The 24,393-nt window shown below is 43.8% G+C and overlaps 4 gene segments (V, D, J or C); 3 read left to right on the forward strand and 1 right to left on the reverse strand.

Annotated features, from left to right (window-relative positions):
• Positions 1-362: 362 nt before the first annotated feature.
• On the forward strand, positions 363-888 carry LOC134007533 (Ig kappa chain V region K29-213-like). The segment is given in 2 exon segments: positions 363-436; positions 551-888. Coding segments are annotated over 2 exon segments (411 nt in total).
• Positions 889-3,586: 2,698 nt separating this feature from the next.
• Positions 3,587-4,114, forward strand: LOC134007534 (Ig kappa chain V region K16-167-like). The segment is given in 2 exon segments: positions 3,587-3,665; positions 3,801-4,114. Coding segments are annotated over 2 exon segments (387 nt in total).
• Positions 4,115-7,774: 3,660 nt separating this feature from the next.
• On the forward strand, positions 7,775-8,335 carry LOC134007766 (Ig kappa chain V region 3547-like). The segment is given in 2 exon segments: positions 7,775-7,853; positions 7,983-8,335. Coding segments are annotated over 2 exon segments (426 nt in total).
• Positions 8,336-12,065: 3,730 nt separating this feature from the next.
• Positions 12,066-13,798, reverse strand: LOC134007499 (Ig kappa-b4 chain C region-like). The segment is given in 2 exon segments: positions 12,066-12,657; positions 13,685-13,798. A coding segment is annotated over 1 exon segment (246 nt).
• Between the last annotated feature and the right edge of the window lie 10,595 nt (positions 13,799-24,393).

Consider the following 24,393-nt stretch of genomic DNA (forward strand, 5'->3'; position numbering starts at 1 on the left):
CAATGTTTTTGTGGCTATCTCGTTGTTATGATCAGTGACCTATGCACTTTGTAAAGCTCTCTTGGAAGTCGCTTTGGATAAAAGCGTCTGCTAAATGAATAAATGTAAATCTGTAAATGTAAACAGGAAGCTTTGCCCTTGTCACTGTCCATAGTGGAACCTGAAAAGCACTTATACTTGTTCTGCATTCATTTGTGGAATGTGGCATAATGAGTGTTTGCGTTTGTGATATAATGAGTGTAGTAATGAGCCAGTCTGTTGAACTACAGAGAGGACACTTTGCATAGGCAGCACATGCTTCAGTGGTCTGGGAGTGTTTATAGTCCTGTGAGTTTAACACTTCATGACTGAGAGCTGTCCTTCATGACAACAGAACTCACAACAACCATGACTCTGATCACCATCTTCATCTGGACTCTAGCTGTCTACATACAGGGTAAGAGAGTTCTGTCATGTAAGAGATACAGAATTTGTCAATCAATTTCAGTATTACCTCTGATGTTAACTGTTTTTTGCTATGTGTATGTTTTGTTTCTCTTTTCACACCCAGAGTCCAGAGGACAGATCACTGTGACTCAGACTCCTGCAGTGAAAGCTGTTCTCCCAGGACAGACCGTCTCTCTGCAGTGTAAAACCAGCAGTGATGTGTATCAAGCAGGAACCTCTACCCCCCGTCTAGCCTGGTACCTCCAGAGACCTGGAGAAGCTCCTAAACTCCTCATTTACAACGCTAAAACACTTCAGTCTGGGACTCCATCTAGATTCGGTGGTACAGGATCACATAGTGACTTCACTCTGACCATCAGTGGAGTCCAGGCTGAAGATGCAGGAGATTACTACTGTCAGAGTTTTCACTACCCTAACAGTGTGTACGTGTTCACACAGTGATACAGAGTCGTACAAAAACCTCCCCTCGTCAGACTGCACAGTGACTGCACTGCTACAGCTGAGACCTACTGCAGGTGCTGAGAGGGAAGAGACAGTGACATGGAACACTGACTGGTCTTTGTTACACTGAGCTGAATATATCAGTGGTGTTCATTGTAATATTTGTGTAAATAACCAGGCAGGAGACGGGAGTACGGTTTGTGTCGTTTAGTCAAACCACAAAACCCCGTGAACACTACTTCTTCTTCCTCAATAATAATCTGATGCTTGTTCATCTCAGAGTGTGCAGGTGACATCCTGATGACCCAGAGTTCTGCAGCGGTGTCAGTCTAGCCTGGAGATCCTGCCACTCTCAGCTGCAAAGCCAGCAGTAACATCAATGATGACCTAGCCTGGTACCATCACAAACCTGGACAAGCTCCCAAATCAGCTTTAATGAGGCCTTTATATCAGGCAGGTATCATTATATCAACATCCAGGCTGAAGATGCAAGAAATTACTACTGTCAGCAGATTACTACTGTAGCTTTCCCGTTCACACAGTGAAATACATCCATACAAAAACCTCCCCAACCCTTGAGGAATCACTACTGTCTCCTCACTGTCTCATGTCTCAAGCCTAAAGTCATTTAAATAGAACTAAGTCATGTAGCGGACCGTACATTGTACAGGATGAGGGAGAGGTGAACAGAGCAATGCAGACTCCAAATTGCAAAAAATAAATAGCTTTATTAAAGTACAAAAGATAGTGCTGTCCTTATAAAAGTCCTGACCCCTAACCATCCAGCCCAACTAAACACACCTCATTAAAATAGACCCTAACACCAACCCCAACTATCATAGTCCAGAGTTAATATGACTCCTCACTTCTGTGGTTTCCCTACCAACAATGAGGGCAGGGGAAATGTGGTGACCACTGAACTGGGGGAAGAGGGAGGTCGAGAAGTGAGGCGTGAGTTAGGAGCAGTGTTCCGATTAAAGCATCAAATACCCTTTTGTCTGCTAAACTGCTGCACTAGTTAACACTTGACCGGTGGAGACCTCACCCTCACTGTTATTGTAACTGTTAGTTGTTCCTTTGTATTCTCTAATCCTGATATCTTCTCTCTGTCACCCCTGAGCTGTCAACATCTGCCTGGTCGCCGGTCTGCCAATGTTGGAGTTAGTCACCAAGTGGACATTGGTCTCCTTTGACGGACAACAGGGAGTTTTTGGCCCCTACCTGTCCATCTACCTGGCTGTCCTGTAAAGCCATGTGAAAACATTTGCAAACTCTGAGCACTGAGTTGAACTTTGGATGTCTGTACTCCTGATGCATGACTATGTTTAGCGTTCTGCACCTCTCTTTCACCAACAATCTCTGGAGGAGGGGATCCCTCACCAAATTGTTCCTCCCAAGGTTTCTTCCATTTTTCTCAGTGAGTTTTACTGGGAGTTTTTTTTGTCTTCCTTGAGAGTTTAGGTTGGTTGAGGGGCAGTTCTATGGGCAAATGTGAAGCCCTCTGTGACATTGCTTGTAAAAAGAAATATATTACATTTTTGGGATCCGGTTGTCAAATCGCTGGCCACAATCAACCTCCTCTCTCCACGACTCACACAAAACTCTCTTTTTCTCCCTCTCACTCCCTCCTCATATTCTACCTCTCCTACGCACCTCTCGTAGTCCTCAATCATCTATGAGCCAATTGTCTTTATTTGGGCAGATAGACTCCGTTCATCACAGAAAAGTCTGCAACATGACCTATGACCTTGGTGCAACAGGAGCCAAGCCTAAATGAAAAATCTTACTATCTATGTATCAATATAATACAGTATAACAAGCTATCTTCTTGTGAAAGAAATTGGATTTCCTATGTACTTATGTTATTCACAAATCAATAGAACTAGTCATTGTATACTAGTTAATATGTTCTCATGTATGTTTACTATTGATAAGAGTAGATTGTGTCTATTTGTCAGGTTGAATATATGTCCAGGGTCAGGAGAAATTACTGGGTAAACGTCCCTTGATATGACTGCGGGGAGGGCACCATCTTTTATCTCTCTCTTAGGTACTCCGTTAATGAAGAGAAAACTTTCTTCATCATTCTTCTCAAATGATTTACCTTAAGTTCTTAATGAGGATTGACAAATACTTTGTGAATTTACTTTGCACAGCATTTCATTCCTTCGGTGTGTTTTCACGTTTTCTTTAAAGCCTCTTTACTTATAGTAATTGTTCTGTAATCAGACATTCTCTATCCTGCTGATAGTTAACATACAGACTAACAGGAAGATCTGCTGTTTGCTGACAAGAGTCCCCCTGTCACTGTCAATAGTGCGATCTGAAAAGCACTTCTCCTTGTTCTACATTCATTTGTGGAGTGTGGTATGATATAATTAGCGAGACATTAATTTAATGATTTAAAGGAGAACAGCTTTCACTGGAGGAGTTTGAGTTACAGTGTTCTGTCTTCTGGACTCAACTATGTTAACCCACTCACAGACTGAAGTACCGACATTGACCACTAGAGACAAACACTGTCATTATTGAGAAACAGCATCAAGCCTCAGTTCACACATCTCTTCAACTACAGTTTCTCTGTGGGTCCAAGAAAGTCTGTCTGTACAGAGAGGACACTTTGCATAGACAGCACATGCTTCAGTGGTCTGGGAGTGTTTATAGTCCTGTGAGTTTAACACCTCATGACTGAGAGCTGTCCTTCATGACAACAGAACCCACAACAACCATGACTCTGATCACCATCTTCATCTGGACTCTAGCTGTCTACATACAGGGTAAGAAAGTTCTGTCATGTAACAGAATTTGATCAATTTCAGTATTATCTCTAATGTTAACCGTTTTCTGCAATGCATATGCTTTGTATTATCAAGATGTATCCTTAATATTTGTTTTTCCTTTTTCATATCCAGAGTCCAGAGGGCAGTACACTCTGACTCAGAGTCCTGCAGTGAAAGCTGTTCCTGCAGAAGAAACAGTCTCCATAGCCTGTAGAGTTAGTAGTCCTGTGTACGGTAATAATCTAGCCTGGTACCTCCAGAGACCTGGAGAAGCTCCTAAACTCCTCATTTACTACGCTACAACACTTCAGTCTTGGACTCCATCTAGATTCAGTGGTACAGGATCACATAGTGACTTCACTCTGACCATCAGTGGAGTCCAGGCTGAAGATGCAGGAGATTACTACTGTCAGAGTTACCACAGTGGTGACGTGTTCACACAGTGATACAGAGCCGTACAAAAACCTCCCTCAGTCAGACTGCACAGTGACTGCACTGATACAGCTGAGACCTACTGCAGGTGCTGAAGGGGAAGAGACAGTGACATGGAACACTGGTCAGTAGAGGTCTCATGAAACATCAAATCACATAATGTACACATCCCTCTGTCTCTCCCTGAAAACAAAGATGATGATGTCGACAATTGTAATGATAATGGTGATAGTCATCATAATCAACATGATATTAATGTACATTCCATGATTGTCAGGGGTTTCATCACATCACAGTTGATCTTTACTGACCTGTGATCTACAAGGGTAGTATCCAGCTGAGAGTGATAAACATTCACGAATGTACTAAATGCATACTTTCTCAATTCAGAGTAATACGTGGAAACTATTTGCCTTGTCTGTATAAGACACGGCTCCAAACCCAGACTTCAAAACAAACTTCCCTACAGTCCATCAAAGTGAAGAATGATCCTAATCCTTATCAGCACCTCAGTGATGACTAGTCCAACAGGATGCACTGCAGGGAGTCTAGTCACTATTATTCACTCACGGTAGCATCAGACCGTTAATCAGGCAACACAACATTGTAACACTGGTGTTTTCATGAGAGTCTCTGGAACATTTGCATATAAAGGTTGTGTTGTTTGCGTAGTCAGCAGTGTTTATAGCCATGCCTGTCCAACACTCGTCACTCACTGGATCAGTACCTCAAGACAGCCATGTCATTAAGTTCCCTGTCCATCGTAGTACTGGCCATGCTCTCCAAGGGTAAGATATTTTGAATGGGATCTTACTGAACTTATATTCACTCTGCAAAAAAACTAAATCTGCATTCAGGACCTTAAAGATCAGGAAGTTTACAATTAACACGAAGGCTGTTTCTGTTGATTTGTATTCTTTCTTCTTCCTCAATAATAATCTGATGCTTGTTCATCTCAGGGTGTGCAGGTGACATCCTGATGACCCAGAGTCCTGCAGCGGTGTCGGCCCAGTCTGGAGATTCTGCCACTCTCAGCTGCAAAGCCAGCAGTAACATCGATGATGACCTAGCCTGGTACAAGCTCCTAAATTGATCATCAACTTTGCTGATACCTTTACATCAGGCAGGTATCATGGCACCGGATAAAATATTGATTGTTGATTGATGATCAATAACATCCAGGCTGAGGATGCAGGAGATTACTACTGTCAGCAGAACAAAACCAACCCGTTCACACAGTGAAATACAGCCGTACAACAACCTTCCCAAGCTATGAGGAAGTACTCTCCCTGCATCACATCTGCTTTCTGGAGTGTAGCTCACCTGTTTAAACAACAATTACTGTACCATTATCTTCAATAACAAAAATGCTACAAGATGACCACTGAAGGTTTTCTGTTTGTGTGTTTTCCATTAAGGGAACTTAATAAAAAGGTAGAATGAGGATATGTACGGTATATGTATGATAACTCATAGGAAACCATCACCAGTAGCCAAGAATAAACTTGCATGCTCATGTAAAGAATTACAGATGTTTATTAGTACAGGTGTAGTGACCTTTTGTCTCTTCCTTCTGGTGACCGACTTGAAATTCTGTTCAATTACTGACCATCCTCGCCATACAGCAATAAAATATGAATGTCTTGAAGTGGAGTAGGATAAACTCAACTTTTTACTTCCATAGTAAAGAAAATGTCAAGCAGGTCTTAAAATAAAAAGATAAAGGCTTTGTTAACAGTGTACACTACAGCATAGCAAAACAGACGCAAGAAGCTGTTGCCTCCAATCAGCCACACCTGGCTCTCTTCTAGACAAATACTCTAGAAGAGTATTACCCTCCAGGCCTGTAGAGGGTGCAAGCATTAAGTAAAAGGTAACAGAATAAAAGGTTTACAGATAGGTTACAGATTGATTTATATACACTGAAGTAACAAATACACAGTTTCCATAGAATATGTCCTTTTAGGGTACAGCTTAAGATTGTTTTTACAGTGTACTTCTATCCTTGAAAGGGTGTACCATGCGTGGCAATCAAACTGAGACCCTTAAGTGTAGCGTAGCCAGATCAGAGGAGTTGGACGAAGGAAATCAAGTTTGCACAGCTGTGCATTTAATGAATAATGAAAAACACAAGGAATACTCAGGTCTCCGTCTTTAGTAGAATCGTTGTCATTGGAGGTTGTTTTCCTCTGCCTCAGGAAGCCTTGCTTCTCTGGGATGTATCGGCTTACTCTTGCACAGTGACATAGAAATAACAGGTCAGTTCAGGGTCTTCGTTCCTTGGTGCCACACTCCACCTGTCACCCATCTGTCCTCAGGTATTACTCTCTCCCTCTGACCTGCTGTGTCTCCGCTTTTGTAGGCAGAGAGGCTGTTGAGGGAATGAGGTGCAGCTTTACTATTCCTGAGCTGAGGAGAGGGAAACTTGAGGGGTGCTGAACTTGGAGAGCTTGGGTGCTGGGTGGAGGTGGTGTGTCTGGTGCTGAAGGCACCAAGGGAGCTCAGTCTCAGTGGGGTTGCTGCACATGTCAACATCTTAACTCATCATGTACTATAAGTCTCTACTGTCTCCTCACTGGATCAAGCTGGAAGCCTTGTGTCATTTAAATAGAACTAAGTAAAGTCTGAAACATGATCTATGACCTTTTTGATAAAGGGATATAAGCCTAACTGAAACATCTCACTATCATTGTATCAATATAATTAACAAGCTACAGGATACTCTTTTCAAAATTACTTACTTGAAGTTCTTAAGGAGTACTACACAGATTTTGTAATTCATTTTTTATAGTATATGATTTGTAAAGTCTGCCAGTTTTCTTTAAAGCCTCTTTACTTACAGGAATTGTTCTGTGCTCAGCTTATCTCTATCCTGCTCATTTATAACATGTAACAGGAAGCTTTGCTAGAGTCCCCTTGTCACTGTCAAGAGTGGAATCTGAAAAGCACTTATACTTGTTCTACATTCATTTGTGGAGTGTGGTATAATGAGTGTTTGAGTTTGTGGTATAATGATTAGTTTGTGTTTGTGGTATAATGAATACAAAAGCCTCCCTCAGTCAGACTGCACAGTGACTGGGAAGAGACAGTGACATGGAACACTGACTGGCCTTTGTAACATTGAGTTGAATACATGCTCATAATGTCAACCATCCCACCCTCATGTCAAAGCATTCTTTAAGACACTTCAGCATGTTAAGTTGCACATACTATCAAATTACATATAAAAAAACAAAGTAATCTTAATTGATTGGTTTGAAACCTGTTCTCACTGACTGTGAGGCTGTTATAAATTCAACAGGACACAGAGCAGAATATTATCATTGCTGTTATTACTAAACAACAGGTAACTCATACTGAATATGACACTGGAGACTAAAGGAGGTCAACTGTGACGTGACATACAAATTATTGTAAGTTTAAAATAAATCACAATCGTAATCAGCCCTCATGATTGTCACAGTACCAACACTGACCACTAGAGAGAGACAGAGACTGTCATTATTGCAACACAGCATCAAGCCTCAGTTCACACATCTCTTCAACTACAGTTTCTCTGTGGGTCCAAGAAAGTCTGTCTGTACAGAGAGGACACTTTGCATAGGCAGCACATGCTTCAATGGTCTGGGAGTGTTTATAGTCCTGTGAGTTTAACACCTCATGACTGAGAGCTGTCCTTCATGACAACAGAACCCACAACAACCATGACTCTGATCACCATCTTCATCTGGACTCTAGCTGTCTACATACAGGGTAAGAGAGATCTATGAAACACAATTTATTCAAACAGCTCAAACGACGGATGATTAAATGATGTCCTCCTGTTAATTGAGTTAAAATAGATGCTTTTGTATGGTAATAACATTCTCTTTTCACCCATAGAGTCCAGAGGACAGATCACTGTGACTCAGACTCCTGCAGTGAAAGCTGTTCTCCCAGAACAGACAGTCTCTCTGCAGTGTAAAACCAGCAGTGATGTGTATGGAGATTGTTACAATGGTCAATCATCAGGTCACCAGTGTCTAGCGTGGTACCTCCAGAAACCTGGAGAACAACCCAGACTCCTGATCCACACTGTTAAAACCCTCCACACTGGGACTCCATCTAGATTCAGTGGTGGTGGATCTGGGAGTGACTTCACTCTGACCATCAGTGGAGTCCAGGCTGAAGATGCAGGAGATTACTACTGTCAGAGTTTACACTACCCTAACAGTGTGTACGTGTTCACACAGTGATACAGAGCCGTACAAAAACCTCCCTCAGTCAGACTGCACAGTGACTGCACTGCTACAGCTGAGACCTACTGCAGGTGCTGAGAGGGAAGAGAAAGTGACATGGAACACTGACTGGTCTTTGTTAAACTGAGCTGAATATATCAGTGGTGTTCATTGTCAAATGTGTGTATTTGTGTGTGGAGAAACGGTTTGTGTCGTTTAGTCAAACCACAAAACCCATTGAACACTACAACCTGGCCAATAGTGCGCAGGTGCACGTCCTATTAGTCCTATTAGGGAGTACAACGCTACTTAGGAATGATTGGCTGGACCTGATGTTTCCTCCAGTATCACACTGACTCTTATTGAGAGACTTGTTGCTCTTGTTGGTTAGTTGTAACTGACTTAAAACTATTGTACTCGCTGTGAAATATATTTTTGTTGCTTGCTTTTTTCCACAGGTACACCCTTGCACTTTTGAGGTTCATGTTGTTTAATTGTAACTTGTTGAACTACATGCTCTTATGGTTCTTCCCTTTGGGACTTATTTGGTTTTCCCAATGTATGTTTCATGTTTTGGCTGCACGCAATGTTTGGGGCTATCTCATTGTTATGATCAGTGACCTATGCACTTTTGTAAAGCTCTCTCTTGGAAGTCGCTTTGGATAAAAGCGTCTGCTAAATGCATAAATGTAATGTAAATGTATTAGGTGTTAGGTAACATAACACTGCTGTACTACATTACTGCTTAGCAACAGTATAGTAACTAATATAAACAGATGTAGTTAACAGATATTACATTCATATGTCAACTCACCCACTCTCATGTCACAGCAGTCCTGAAAACTTTTAGGCTCATAACGTTTAGATATGAAATGACTTATAGAAGAACAAAACATTATCTTTATATATCTTTTTTAAAACATGTCTCCACTGACTCTCTCATTCAGACTTAGTGTTCATCAGAGACTGTTATACATTCATCAGGCTGGTAAACATCCCTGATACTGAATAATAACTGGACAGTAATTTAAAAAGTGTAACCTGTTTTAAAAATACCACAATCATCCTAGTCAGCCTTCCTAATTATCTTCATCATACCTATCATGATCAACTACCTTTCTGCCTCTGTCATCTGTCTCACTGAAACCTCAAATCTGGCCTCACCACACACTAATCCACACTCTGTCATCATATTAACCAGTCATAAACTCTTGTGTTTTCTACATCAGATCACATGGTCCTTGTCAGAACTCTAACATGAAGACATGAGAGGAAGTCACCACTTTCATTCCTGTGTTACATTCATCTCAGACAGGAGTTAGAGCCCCCTCCACTCCCCCATAGTAATGAAACCAGCCCCCCTACCTGGCCCAGTCCAGGGTATTTTAGATTAAACTGATTAGGTGACCTGTGATCTACATTGGTACTTCTTAGTGTAGTATCCAGCTGAGAGTGGTAAACATTCACAAATCTACTAAATGCACACTTTATCAATTCAAAGTAGTAAATATAAACTCTTTGCCTCGTCCATTTGTTCAGATACAGCTCCATAGTCAGATCTCTAAACAAACTTCCCTATAGTTCGTCAAAGTGAAGAATGATCCTAATCCTAATCAACACCTCATGAGCAATGACTAGTCCAACAGGATGCACTGCAGGGAGTCTAGTCACTATTATTCACTCACGGTAGCGTCAGACCGTCAATGGCACCACCAAGTTGCTAGTGTTTTCATGAGAGTAATGGCCTTTCTATCTGCAGAGAGAATTTTCAGCCATCTTGCTGGTCGCTGTCTACATCCCCCCCCCAGCTCCAACAACAGGATTGTTGATACAGGAAACAAGCCAAACTGAAACTCAATATAACTAACTAAGCTACAGGATATTCTTCTCAAATGATTGACTTGAAGTTCTTAAGGAGTGAAGCAGACTTTGTAACTCACTTTGTACAGTTTATGATTTGTTAAGTCTGCCAGTTTTCTTTAAAGCCTCTTCACAATATATTTTGGTAGGCATCGTTGGGTCTACTCAATGGAAGGAAGTTAAGGGCAATCACTTCTAGGGGGTAGGATACAGCAATGGGGTTCAAAGGGGTTCTTGGCTCTGCCCTATCCTTCTGTAAACTGCAGACTACACACCCAGATTGGAACTGTCGTACTTCCTCCTCCATTCATGTCTAGAAGGAGTGTTGCCGTGGGAGGGATAGGGTCCTCTCCGTTCCACCATGCGCAGCAGCCGAATGTTACTTTTCCCAGACCTCTCTGCACTTGGAAACAGGGCACACAACCTAGAAGCGCTGCTCACCAGTATTAAAGTCAATTACTTTGCGGCACAAAACACCATCATGTAAGGTTCATTTATTTCTCTGTTGAAGTAGCCGCTTAGCTTTCAGGGTCATTGATTTTCTTTCCAGAACGCTCAGCATGATCCCCATCTCTAAATCAGGGCTTGGCTGTCTAAGTCACCCTGCTGGGCAAACCTCCAGTCTTCTCCGAGGCAGAGGCTCTGATCCTCTTCCGGGCTGTGGGGAACATAGAAAGTGCATCTGCATTGGAATTTTCCTTGCCAGGACAACATTTTACTTCAAAGTCAAATGAGGTCATCTGGGCCGCCCACCTCTGCTCCACAGCACCAAGCTTTTCAGTCTTCAAATGGGCCACTCGGTTGTAGCCGTAAACTACACAACAGCTGCAAAAACTATATGGCCTTTGACACATATGATTTGTTAAGTTTTCAAGCGTCTTTACTTATAGGAATTGTTCTGTGCCCAGCCATTATCTATCATGCACATTTCTAACGTAGATAAACTTGTCACAGTCATTGGTTGCATCTGAAAGCACTTCTACTTGTTCTACGTTCATATGGGGAATGTGGTCCAATATAATGAGTGTTTGAGACATTGATTTAATGATTTAAAGGAGAACAGCTTTCACTGGAGGAGTCTTGAGTTACAGGACTCTGGACTCTACGTTAACCCACTCACAGACTGAAGTACCGACACTGACCACTGGGGAGAGTGTCGTTTAGTCAAACCACAAAACCCTGTGAACACTACTTCTTCTTCCTCAATAATAATCTGATGCTTGTTCATCTCAGAGTGTGCCAGGGGGCTTGTGAGATGACTCACAAGCCCCCCCTCCTCTTCCCCCATATTAATGAAACCAGCCCCCCTCACACCTGGCCCAGGCCGGGGTATTTTAGACTCAACTGTTCAACTGTAGATTGGAGCTGTGGGAGTGAAACTGAGATTTGCATAGTCAGGGTGGCTGGTTCTGCTACTCCCAGAAAAGAGCAGCACTCTCACCAGATGCTCACCTGGCCCCAGGGGATTAAGAAAGATTATCACTTAATTATAAGATTATAAGGGTCCTACAGATTACGGACCCTTTGTATCACAGCAGAATTAATTAATGTCTTTAAAAAATTAAATCAAACGTTATTCAGACTGAATCAGATTTGGTTGAGTCTGTCCATAGTGTGTGAACACCACAATCTCATGTTATCATGGTGGTAAAATGTAAGCTCTCCTGTAAAGCTATATGTTTTGTCATGATGACAGGTAAAAATAAGTGACAATATATTGGATGGATATATCTACATTCAGTTAATGATAATCTATCATTCTTTTTTATTACTTTCATTATCTGACAACAATAGTGTGTTGTAATGAGATATTTTCAATGTACAATCCTATTTTTGGATTACTGCAATCAATATTCGTATGAATAAAGTCAAAATTCCGCAGTTTCAAGTTCAACAAGAAATCTTTATTGTCCAATAAAATAACAACATTCCAGCATCAAAGCAAAGCCAACTAACAGAGTGAATAGTGACCAAAAGCAGAACACGTCAACTTTAGCACTGATAACACCTCAGTCTACAAACAGCAGCGACACGTGGACTCTAACAAAGCTCCCTGTTAGTCTGCATGTGAGCCATCAGGAGGACAGAGAATGGCTGAGCACAGAACAGAGTCCCAGCAGAGGAAGCAGCCCCTCTCCACAGGGCTGTGTGAGCCTGGGGCTACTCAGAACACTGCTCTCTCTTCAGGGTGTGAGTGACCGTAGGCTGGGAGCTCTGGTGGGCCTCACAGGTCACCTCCAGCACCTTGGCCCACTCCTGGGCAGTGAGAGTCAGGGTGCTGCTCCAGCTGTACTGGCCGTCCTTCTCCAGGAGCCCCCTGCTGGCCTCCTGGCCCTTCTTGCTGCTCCCGTCCACCTGCCAGCTGAGTGTCCAGTCTGAGGGGAAGCCCTTGTTGGCCAGACACATCAGCGTGGCCGTACTCTTACTGGACAGTTCCTCACTGGAGGGGGGCAGCACCGTCAGGGTGGGGGCACGGTTGCCTGGAGACAAACACAATACGTCAGATTCCACAACTACACAGCAGTTTAAGAGATTGTCTTTGATGGCAGAGATGGACTTCTGCTATTTCAACCAACGACTCGAATCTTAGGATCAGTTTGAAAACATCAATAAGTTTTCATAGTGTCATCAAACCGAGTAATGCAATTTAATACATGAACATGAGTTAGTATATTGATATATAAGGAATCAAATGAAGGTGTTCTTTCAGGAAATGACAATGTCATTTCAGGTATAGGATGTAATAAATTGAGCCTGGCAAAATGTCTAAATCTACAGTGTATTTCATGAATTGACAAAATAGATATTAACATAAGTATAGATATCAAAATGAAAGGGCTTACATAACCAAAAACCACATGTCAAATCGTGTTAAATGATGAGAAAATCCACCCATGAACAAATGACTTTAACATAAAGCAAGAACACAAGAAACTTTGTGATCAAGCTGTTTTAAAGGATTCAATAGAAAGTAGATCAATGAAGAAAAAAAAAAAGTATGATCTCTAAGGTTGGAAGGGTCTAACCATACTGGTTTCAATAAAATTAAATACTAAATAGAAGTGAACACTGAAAGAAAAAAAAATCTCGACATTTCTATAAAAAAGCAGACACTCAAAAAGTTACATCCATTTAAGTCAAGTTTTTCACTTACTTCCAACATCCAGTCTGGTACCGCCACCAAATGTGTACCACAGTGATACAATCCCTATCACTGCCCGTACAAAAACCTCCCTCCTATTGCTGCTTAATTCACGGCTTCTTTAGACTTTAGTTAAGTTGTTTAAAAAGCAAGAATACTTCCTGAGTGATCCCTTTTAATAGCTACTTTAGTGAATAATGAAAAAACCTTTAAGTTTCACATTTATTTTCAATCAAAAATTCTGAAACGCAATGATTCAGAATTTTCATAATTGTTGAAAAAAATTTTTTTCGGAGAAGTGCCAGTTGATGTAAAGATCTATTAACACAAACAAAGAGAATATTCAATCTTTTTCAGATACTTACTTCCAACATCCAGTCTGGTGCCTCCACCAAAAGTCCACCACAGTGATTGACTCTGGTTAAGTCGCCGTACAAAAACCTCTGTGTGTTGTGATGCTGCAGCTCTACCAGAGCACACAGTTGCTGTCTGCTACAAGCTGGACTCACAAAACACTGCACTGTAGTACAGCATACTACACAATCCTGCACTACACTCTCTTCAACAGCAGCTGAGGTTCTGTCTGCAATATCATGTGAGTTGTGTCCTTCTTGTATTCCTATTCCATGTTTCAGGACCTACTCTGGTGAACCTCTCATGTGTCGTCCTCATCAGAGTCCATGACAACAGAAGAGCCAGTCTCCAGCCTTAGATCCTCTGTTAGTATTCCTCCATATTGTCCACAGGCTAGAGAGCAGCTGGGACAGTGATCCATGTTGTATATTCCTTTATTCTACATGCTGATCCCAGACTTAACAGTGGGGGTGAAGTCACAGAGGACAGACTCCACTAGCAGAGAATCCCAGCAGCTGTATTTGACACAAGTGTTCACTGACTGATTTGAGGAACTTAGTCCAAGCATGAGTGAACAGGCTGCTGATAGCATACATCACCACATGAAGAAGATGAACTCTGCTTATAGTCTTGTCAGAATGACAGAAATGTCAACAATATTTTAGGCAGAAGGTTATTGACATCCTGAATGTGAGGATGCTGTTCATCGACTATTAGTACTCCGAAGGCTATGGGTGCTGAAAACAATTCACCGCCAGAAGAGTAGGTGGCGCTGCACTGCGATGCTAGCTAGGTTATGGAAAAGTCGGAGCAAATTTACAAATGAGCCGTTTCATCAATAAATAAGCACATTTTCAGCAACTACACTGCCCATTTCTCGTCACATTTTAATTCAGATGCTGATTTACATGTACTGTTTAGCTGAAATATGAATTGTAAAAACTTGCAATGGCGGTCAAAGGATTCTGTTTGTCTTGTTGGTCACGGCAACCCCGCCCCCGCCCCTGACGCAAGCGGTTCTTAATACGGACCAATCACAGCCAAGGGGTATCCGTAAAATGACGGACGGACGGATAGTCGGGAAAATCAGGAGGTGCACGTTGATGAAAAAAGTGTTTTTTCCGTCTCTTCATAAACGGAGTGACTAAGTTCAGTTGAGTTCTGGATTTTAAGAAGTATTATCAATCTGCAGATTGGGAGAGAAAACCAGACCTCTGACAATAAATGACAACACAACACCAGGCTTAGGTCTCAATCATGTCTCTCTCAGCTCTGAAAGCCGGAGGACCATCTTTTATAGGGCACAGGAATGTAAACATAGATAGTGACAGTCAGGCAGTAATGACGTTACAACAGTCTCAGAGGAAGAGATTCACAGCTCCCAACACATGACCACTCAGACTAGAGAGATCATAGTTGGCGCTCTCCTTGTAGTCATGACAAAGGACGTTTACCCAGTACTTTCTCCTGATCACAAACATCTATTAACCCTGACACATAGACACAATCTACTCTTATTAATAGCAAGCTTACATGAGAACATACTAACTAGTATCCAATGACTAGTTATATTGATTAGTGAATAATGTAAGCACACCGGAAATCGCAATTTCTTCCACAACGTAGAGCTCTCCGAGGGGCTCTCCGAGGGGCTCTCCGAGGGCGTTACACATCGGAGAGGGCGTTCCCTGTGTCCGTCTCCGTGAAAACGGAGTAGTATAAATCGGCCTTAAGTCGCTTTGGATAAGAGTGTCTGCTAAATGACTAAATGTAAATGTGGAATATAGGAGGCGGCAGGAGGAGGAGCACGCACCCCTTCACATCAATGGATCCGAAGTGGAAAAGGTCAGCTGCTTCAGGTTCCTCGGGGTGAACATCAGCAATGATCTCACCTGGTCTGCTCACACGGACAAGGTGGTCAAAGCAGCTCGGAAACGCCTCTTCTTCTTGAGGAGACTGAAGAAGTTTGGCATGGACTCAGTCATCCTCACTAACTTTTACAGATGCACTATAGAGAGCATACTGACTGGTTGCATCACAGTGTGGTATGGGAGCTGCACAGACAGGGGCCGCAAGGCCCTACGTAGTGTGGCCCGGTCTGCTGAGTTCATCATCGGGAAGCCGATGATGAACCAGAACAGACCAAGAACAGACATTTAATCTGGAAAGGCAAGTTATTCAACTACACAATAGCACACAGAACAACAGGATGAATAGGTGTCCGGTATGTTAACGTAACACATTAACAGTTGTTCAGCTACAGCCAGCGAGTCCAACAAGGTACCGGTAAGCTAGTTCACCAAGCTCCCGATCTCATTCCACATCACTGAATCCATTGAATGCGGCTGTAGACGGTAATGTTTATCCGTTGGTTCATGTCAGTCAGTATGAATTAACATTTTAAAACATGTTAAATTATATATATTTTTATATGTAAGTCGCACCTGACTATAAATCGCAGGACCAGCCAAATTATGAAAAAAAAGTGCGATTTATAATCCGGAAAATACGGTATATGTTATGTTATGCCAGGTTGCTTTTCGTTGTCTTGTCCTAATAATTTCAGTTCCCAGTCTGACCTTGTGTTGTTCTGTGCATCTGACAATAAAAGACTTGAACTTGAATGTCTGACTGTCTTTCAACTTCTCAACACATTTAGGAATGATCCACTTATAATACATTAGACATGAATTACAAAGCACTCTTTGTATTCTTATTCAAAGATATTAATTTGTACAAATGTTTTCATGGTTACATTTAATATCCGTATAGACATACTTAACACTATTGAGGAGAAGGACATAATCATGTTCAGATCTCCAGGGAACATCCCCAGTAACTGAAATAGATACAGGACTTATTTGCATACTGAATGTATGAGCTTCAGTAGTCTGGGAGTGTTTATATGTGAGTACAACACTTCATGACTGAGAGCTGTTCTTCATATCATCAGAACCCACAACAATCATGACTTTGATTATCAGCGTTGTGTGGATCCTAACTCTTTTCATTCAGGGTAAGAAGTCAATGACATTCCTAAAAAAGGTGTTTAAGTATACTGTACAGATGCATGTCTTTTCAAAGTCAAAACATTTCAAATGTTGTCATGTTCAACATTGTGTTTAACAAGCTCTACGTTGTCTCTTTTGTTGAGTCCAGAGGACAGATCACTGTGACTCAGACTCCTGCAGTGACAGTTGTTCTCCCAGGACAGACAGTCTCTCTGCAGTGTATCCCCCAGTAGAGGGCGTAGTAGGCCTGTGTAAGTCCTCTGCCCTCTTACACATGTTTCAGATTTGACTTAGTTCTATTTAAATGACACAAGGCTTCCAGCTTGATACAGTGAGGAGACAGTAGAGACTGACAGTACATGATGAGTTAAGATGTTGATATGTGCGGCAACCTCACTGAGACTGAGCTCCCTTGGTGCCTTCAGCACCAGACACACCACCTCCACCCAGCACCCAAGCTCTCCATGTTCAGCACCAGACACACCACCTCCACCACTAAGTTTCCCTCTCCTCAGCTCATTGAGGAACAGCAACGCTGCACCTCATTCCCTTAACAGCCTCTCTGCCTACAAAAGCAGATACACAGCAAGACAGAGGGAGAAAGCACTACCTGAGAGAGGAAAGACAGGTGACAGGTGGATTGGGCACCAAGGAACGAAGACCCCGAACTGACCTGTTCTTGTCAGTGTACTCTGCGGAGTAAAGGCATCGCCAGGGTGACTAGCTGAAAATAATTTATCTAATCACTGTGTTTGTACCCTGAAGGTGCGGATTGAGGCTACAAAAGGAGGAAGAGAAGAACGTAGAAGGGGGCGAGGGGATGGAACTGTTAATATATGTATCCCCAGGAATTGATGTGTGTATTGAATGAAGAATACAAGGAGCATTTACATTTACATTTAGTCATTTAGCAGACGCTCTTATCCAGAGCGACTTACAGTAAGTACAGGGACATTCCCCCGAGGCAAGTAGGGTGAAGTGCCTTGCCCAAGGACACAACGTCAGTTGGCATGACCGGGAATCGAACTGGCAACCTTCGGATTACTAGCCCGATTCCCTCACCGCTCAGCCACCTGACTCCCTAGCACCACAACATCGTTTTTGCCGTGTCTCTGGTTTTCTTTATTAATATGCCGTCACTGTTGTGCCGTAATATAGTGGGATGTAAACTATTACCATACAAACGCTCACATTGGTGGAGAATGCGAGTGTTTACATTTACATTACATTTACATTTATTCATTTAGCAGACGCTTTTATCCAATGCGACTTCCAAGAGAGAGCTTTACAAAGTGCATAGGTCACTGATAACAACAAGATAGCCCCAAAAAAACATTGCGGGTAGCCAAAACATGAAGCACATATTGTGAACAACCAAAATAAGTGCCAAAGGGAAGAACCACAAGAGCATGTAGTTAAACAAGTTACAATTAAACAACATGAATCGCTATAAGTGCAAGTGTACCTGTAGAAAAGCAAGCAACAGTAAAACATATTTCAACAATTTAAATCAGTTACCACTAACCAACAAGAGCAGCAAGGCTCTAAGCAAGAGTCATTGTGATCCTTGAGGAAACTAACATGGGGTCCAGCAAACCATTCCTAAGTACCGTTGTACTCCCGGAACAAGTGCGTCTTGAGCCTTTAACCAAGTTCCCCCGGATAAGGTCGAAGAAAGACCGACCAACATGAGCGAGGCAATCCTGGCCCAGCTGGCGGCGTGTGCGGCCAAACAGACGCTGTTATTAGAGACAATCCAACATGATATGGCTAGAGAAAGGCCAGAACCGCGGAGGGCCCCCCCAAGGGTGAACACCCTCATCCCCAGACTGTCCAGTGAGGATGACATCGAAGCATACCTCACAGCGTTCAAGAGGACAGCTAGAAGAGAGGGATGGCCAGGTGATGAATGGGTAGGGCTGATTGCGCCTTTACTAACAGGACCAGCACAGGCTGCATATTATGATTGAAGTGAGGACGCTGAGGTGGGCTACCACCGCCTGAAAACTGAGATCTTAGCCCGGTATCACCTAACACCCCGGGAACAGCACAAATATTCCACGGGTGAACCTATACAGAGGGTGAGTCTCCGGCGAGGGCAACTCTTCCAGTTGGCACAGCTAGTTAAAGGCTGGTTGGGGTTGGCCCAATCAGTAGCCAAAGTGTTCGAGACTATTGCAATCGACAAGTGTTTGAGGAAGCTACCAACGAGTTTGCTCAGAACGGTGAGCCAGAGTGACCCACAGTGCATGGACAACCTTGTAAAGGCTATTGACGCATGTGGTGCCACCGAAGCTTTGGTGAATGCTGGGAGGCGAGAGAGGCCAGCGAGAGGACAGCCAGCCACAGAAGGCAAAGACGGAGGCGGTGAGACAGTGGCCGAGACCAACCACAAAGAAGGCAGTGCGCGCCTTCCTAGGACTGACAGGGTATTACAGGCGCTTCATCCCTAATTATGCTACCATAGCAACCCCACTAACAGACCTGACCAAGGACTATAAGCCAGTATGGGCGGTATGGACGGACGCTACGGAATGGGCTTTTACTAGCCTGAAATCCTTGTTGTGTACAAACCCTGTGTTGAGAATGCCTGACTTTAACAGCCTTTTTCCGTGTTTCCAGATGCCTCAGACACTGGGATAGGGGCGGTGCTGTCGCAGGGCGAGGGAGAGGAGGCGCATCCCGTCGTGTATATCAGTCGCATGCTTTCCAACAGAGAACGGAAGTATGCCGCCGTGGAAAGGGAAGCCTTTAAGATATTAAATGGGCACTGGAATACTTGAGGTACTACCTTTTAGGAAGAAGTTTCCGCCTAGTCACGGACCACGCCCCCCTAAAGTGGGTGGCGGGACAGACGGACTCCAACAGTAGGGTTACAAGGTGGTTTCTGGCGTTACAGGCCTTTTGACAAGTTTGACGTTGTGCATACAGTACCAGTCAAATGTGTCCAAACTTTTGACTGGTACTGTAAACCAGGGAAGTTGCATGGGAATGCGGACGCGCTGTCTCGCTGTGACCGTTAGGGGCTGGCGCTAGACCCTTTAGGTGTGGGGGGGTTATGTAAGAGGGCAGAGGACTTATACAGGCCTACTGAGCCCTCTACTGGGGGGCAAGGCAGAGTAAAGGCCAGGGTGACCAGCTGAAAAGGATTGCACTAATCACTGTTTTTGTACCCTGAAGGTCCGGATTGAGGCTACAAAAGGAGGAAGAGAAGAACGGAGATATGTATCCCCAGGAATTGATGTGTGTTTTGAATGAAGAATACAAGGAGCACCACAATATCGTTTTTTCTTGCCTTCTTGCCTCTGGTTTCCTTTATTAATATGCCGTCACTGTTGTGCCGTAATATAGTGGGATGAAAACTATTACCATACAAATGCTCACACATTATCTATGACCTTGTTGATACAGGAAAGAAGCCTAACCAAAACATCTTACTATCATTGTATCAATATGATTAACAAGCTTCAGGATACTCTTTTCAAAATGACTTACTTGAAGTTCTTAAGGAGTACTGACACAGATTTTGTAATTTACTTTGTACAGTATATGATTTGTTAATTCTGCCAGTTTTCAAGTTTTCTTTAAAGCCTCTTTACTTACAGGAATTGTTCTGTGCTCAGCTGCTCTCTATCCTGCTCATTTATAACATGTAGACTAACAGGACTAACAGCTCCGTCCTTGGACCCCTCCTCTTCTCTCTGTACACCACCTCACTTGGACCAATCATCACCTCCCATGGCTTCTCCTACCACTGCTACGCTGACGACACGCAGCTGTACCTGTCGTTCCCCCCGACCGATCCGGGGATCTCAGCTAGGATTGAGGCCTGCCTCACAGACATCTCCGCCTGGATGACCGAGCACCACCTCCAGCTGAACCTCGCCAAAACAGAACTTCTCATCATCCCGGCTAAACCCTCCATCTCCCACGATCTCTCAATCACCCTGGGATCTGCGACGGTGACCCCTTCATCCTCTGCCAGGAACCTTGGGGTTACCATGGACGACGAGCTCTCCCTCACGGCCCACATTGCTGCGGTCTCCCGGTCGGGTAGATTCACCCTCTACAACATCCGGAAGATCAGGAGATACCTGTCTGAGCACTCCACCCAGCTGCTAGTCCAAGCACTTGTCCTCTCCAAGTTGGACTATTGCAACTCGCTGCTCGCTGGTCTCCCAGCATGTGCAACCCGCCTTCTTCAGAGGATTCAGAACGCAGCGGCCCGCCTGGTCTACAATCTACCCAGACGCTCCCATGTTACCCCGCTCCTCATCTCTCTCCACTGGCTACCTATCATGGCCCGTATCAGATTCAAGACCCTGGTATTGACCTTCCGAGCAGTGAACGGGACTGCACCCGTCTACATCAAGTCTCTCCTGCAGCCTTACACCCCCACCCGTCACCTACGGTCTTCTTCAGACAACCGCCTGGTGGTCCCACCGCTCAAGGCCGCCCGGTCCCAACACAAGCTCTTCTCCTGTCTGGCCCCCCAGTGGTGGAATCAACTCCCCACCCCCATCAGAGACACTGACTGTCTCTCCACCTTCAAGAAAAGGCTCAAGACGCACTTGTTCCGGGAGTACAACGGTACTTAGGAATGGTTCGCTTGACCCGATGTTAGTTTCCTCAAGGATCACAATGACTCTTGCTTAGAGACTTGTTGCTCTTGTGGTTAGTGGTAACTGACTTAAATTTTTGTACTCGCTGTGATATATTGTTTTTATTATTGTTGCTTGCTTTTTCCACAGGTACACTTGCACTTATAGCAGTTCATTTTGTTTAATTGTAACTTGTTTAACTACATGCTCTTATGGTTCTTCCCTTTGGCACTTATTTTGGTTGTTCACAATGTGTGCTTCATGTTTTGGCTACTCGCAATGTTTTTGTGGCTATCTCGTTGTTATGATCAGTGACCTATGCACTTTGTAAAGCTCTCTCTTGGAAGTCGCTTTGGATAAAAGCGTCTGCTAAATGAATAAATGTAAATGTGTAAATGTAAATGTAAACAGGAAGCTTTGCCCTTGTCACTGTCCATAGTGGAACCTGAAAAGCACTTATACTTGTTCTGCATTCATTTGTGGAATGTGGCATAATGAGTGTTTGCGTTTGTGATATAATGAGTGTAGTAATGAGCCAGTCTGTTGAACTACAGAGAGGACACTTTGCATAGGCACCGTCATGCTGAAACCGGCTCTCAGACTACAGGTGAAAGTCATCAAACTGGTTCAGAAGCAGGTACGTGTGTGTTTTGACACCACAGACTGGAATATGTTCAAGCAGGTAGCCACTTACAATGAACACACAGACATCCAGGAGTACACAGAGACCGTCACTGCATTCATCACCTGTAATGGCATTTTTTGATATAGTTACTAAGAATGCATTTTTAATAGACTGAGGTTGTGTTTAAACAAATGGATGTTGCAGTTGGTCTTAAGGTATTTATGGTATTGGTTTATGATGCCTGATTGAGGAGCTAGGGGCACAGAGGTTGGGGGATGTTTGAGTTCTGTGGCCTAAAGGGAGATGGATAGATGGATTCAGTTGATCTAGCAGCCCTGACCTTTTGGCCAAGGAGATTGTGTCCTGTGTCCTGTTTGTGTTTCATTAAGGGTATCTTTACTGTCCTCATTTAGAGAAAGAGCCGTGACATCAAAAGACTTTGGTCACTTGACCTGGGGGGTTATATTGTCTTAACTGTCACTGACCAGTGTTAACCAATCACAGAGACCACTACATTGATGAATTGAACATTTATTAGGGGATCTGTTTTAAGTGTATAAAAGCACAAGCTTTATGATTGTTCTTGATCACTCTGGCGAACGAACTGTGGTTAGCACGTCCTTCGTTATGACTGATCAGCAAAGCTTTGTTTAATATTACGTAAGTGTATAATCTAAATAAATTGTATTAAACCCACATCTCTTGACTACTCAGATCTACACAGTGCCACTTGAATTTGTACCATTACATCACCAAGTACACTGATGATGTCACATACGACAAAACCATCACCACCCGTGCTAACCCGAAGCCATGACTGACAGGAAACTTGTCCCGTGGCATCAGGAAGACCAAACAGCAATACGCTAAAATGATTACCTGACATTTCTGAGACAGCAGAGATACACAGAGTCTGTTGCAGGGTATCCAGGCCATCATAGACTACAAATCTCCACCACAGGCCCAGTAACATCACTAAACAACCTCAATAACTTATTTGGTCGCTTTGAAGCACAAAACAACACACCAGATTGTTTGTCTGTATACGGCCAGCGTGAAAAGATCTCTCTCCACGATCGATGCCCACAAGTCAGCTGGTCCAGACAACATACCTGGTTGTGTACTGAAGGACTGTGCAGAGGAGCTCAAAGATGTCCTCACAGACATCTTCAACACCTCTCTGAGTCAGGCTGTTGTTCCCACATGCTTCAAAGCCACCACCATTATTCCTGTGCCAAAGAAGTCACCTCCATCATGCTTCAATGACCAGGAGGTCAGTGCAATGGTGGTTGCACTGACCTCCATTATCATGAAATGCTTTGAGCGGCTAGTCATGCAGCACATCAAATCCATCCTCCCACCCTGCCTGGACCCTCTTCAATTTGCATATGGGACAAACTGCTCTACTGATGATGCAACATCATCTGCCCTCCACCCAGCCCCACACACCTGGACCTTAAGGGGTCGTATGTGAGAATGCTGTTCATAGATTTTCGTTCAGCATTCAACACCATCATCCCTCAGCAGCTTATCTGGAAACTGGACCGGCTTGGAGTGCACATTTGTCTGCATTTGGCTGCTGGACTTCTTCACTGGGAGACCACAAGCGGTACGGGTCAGCACCAACACATCCAGCACCATCATGCTGACCACAGGGGTCTACCAAGGATGTGTGCTCAGACCCCTGCTCTTCACCCTGCTGACACATGACTGCATGCTGAGGTACAGCACCAATCACCTCATCAAGTTTGCAGATGACACAACTGTAGTTGGACTCATCAGCAACAACTACGAGACAAACTACAGGAAGGAGGCAAGCCTACTGGCCAAGTGATGTAAGAATAACAACCTCTCTCTTTATGTGGAGAAAACGAAGGAGATGGTCATCAACTTCAGTAGAGGTCCCACCAAGCACCCACCACTGATCATCAACTGCGCTGCTGTCGTGAGGGTCAGCAGTGCAACATTTCTGGGAGAGCACATCACTGAGGACCTCCCCTGGACAACCAACACCACATTGCTGGCTAGGAAGAATCACCAACGACTTTACTTCCTCCGCCGAAGAGAGCGAGAGCCCAGGCACCTACAGTATCATGTGCACATTCTACCAGGGCACCATTGAAAGCATCCTGACCAGCTGCATCACTGTATGGCACTGAAGCTGCACTGCATGCAACAGGAAGACCCTGCAACGTATAGTGAATGCAGCCAGCAGGATCACTGGTGCCCCATTCCCCCCACTCTCGGACATCTACAACACCCGTTTCACCCTATAGCAATCAGCATCACTGCTGATGCAACCCATCCCTCCCACACCCTGTTCAGCCTCCTGCCATCTGGGAGAATGTACCGGAGCCTCCGGGCCAGCTCCACCTGACCGCTGAACAGATTCACACATCAGGTTGTGAGGATGCTGAACTCTATCCCTGCTCTCCTACCCCCCCTTTGACCAAATATAGCAGGCACATTTTGAAGTTGATAAT

Source organism: Osmerus eperlanus, chromosome 21 (assembly GCF_963692335.1).
Source record: "Osmerus eperlanus chromosome 21, fOsmEpe2.1, whole genome shotgun sequence".
NCBI classification, from domain to species: Eukaryota; Metazoa; Chordata; class Actinopteri; order Osmeriformes; family Osmeridae; genus Osmerus; species Osmerus eperlanus.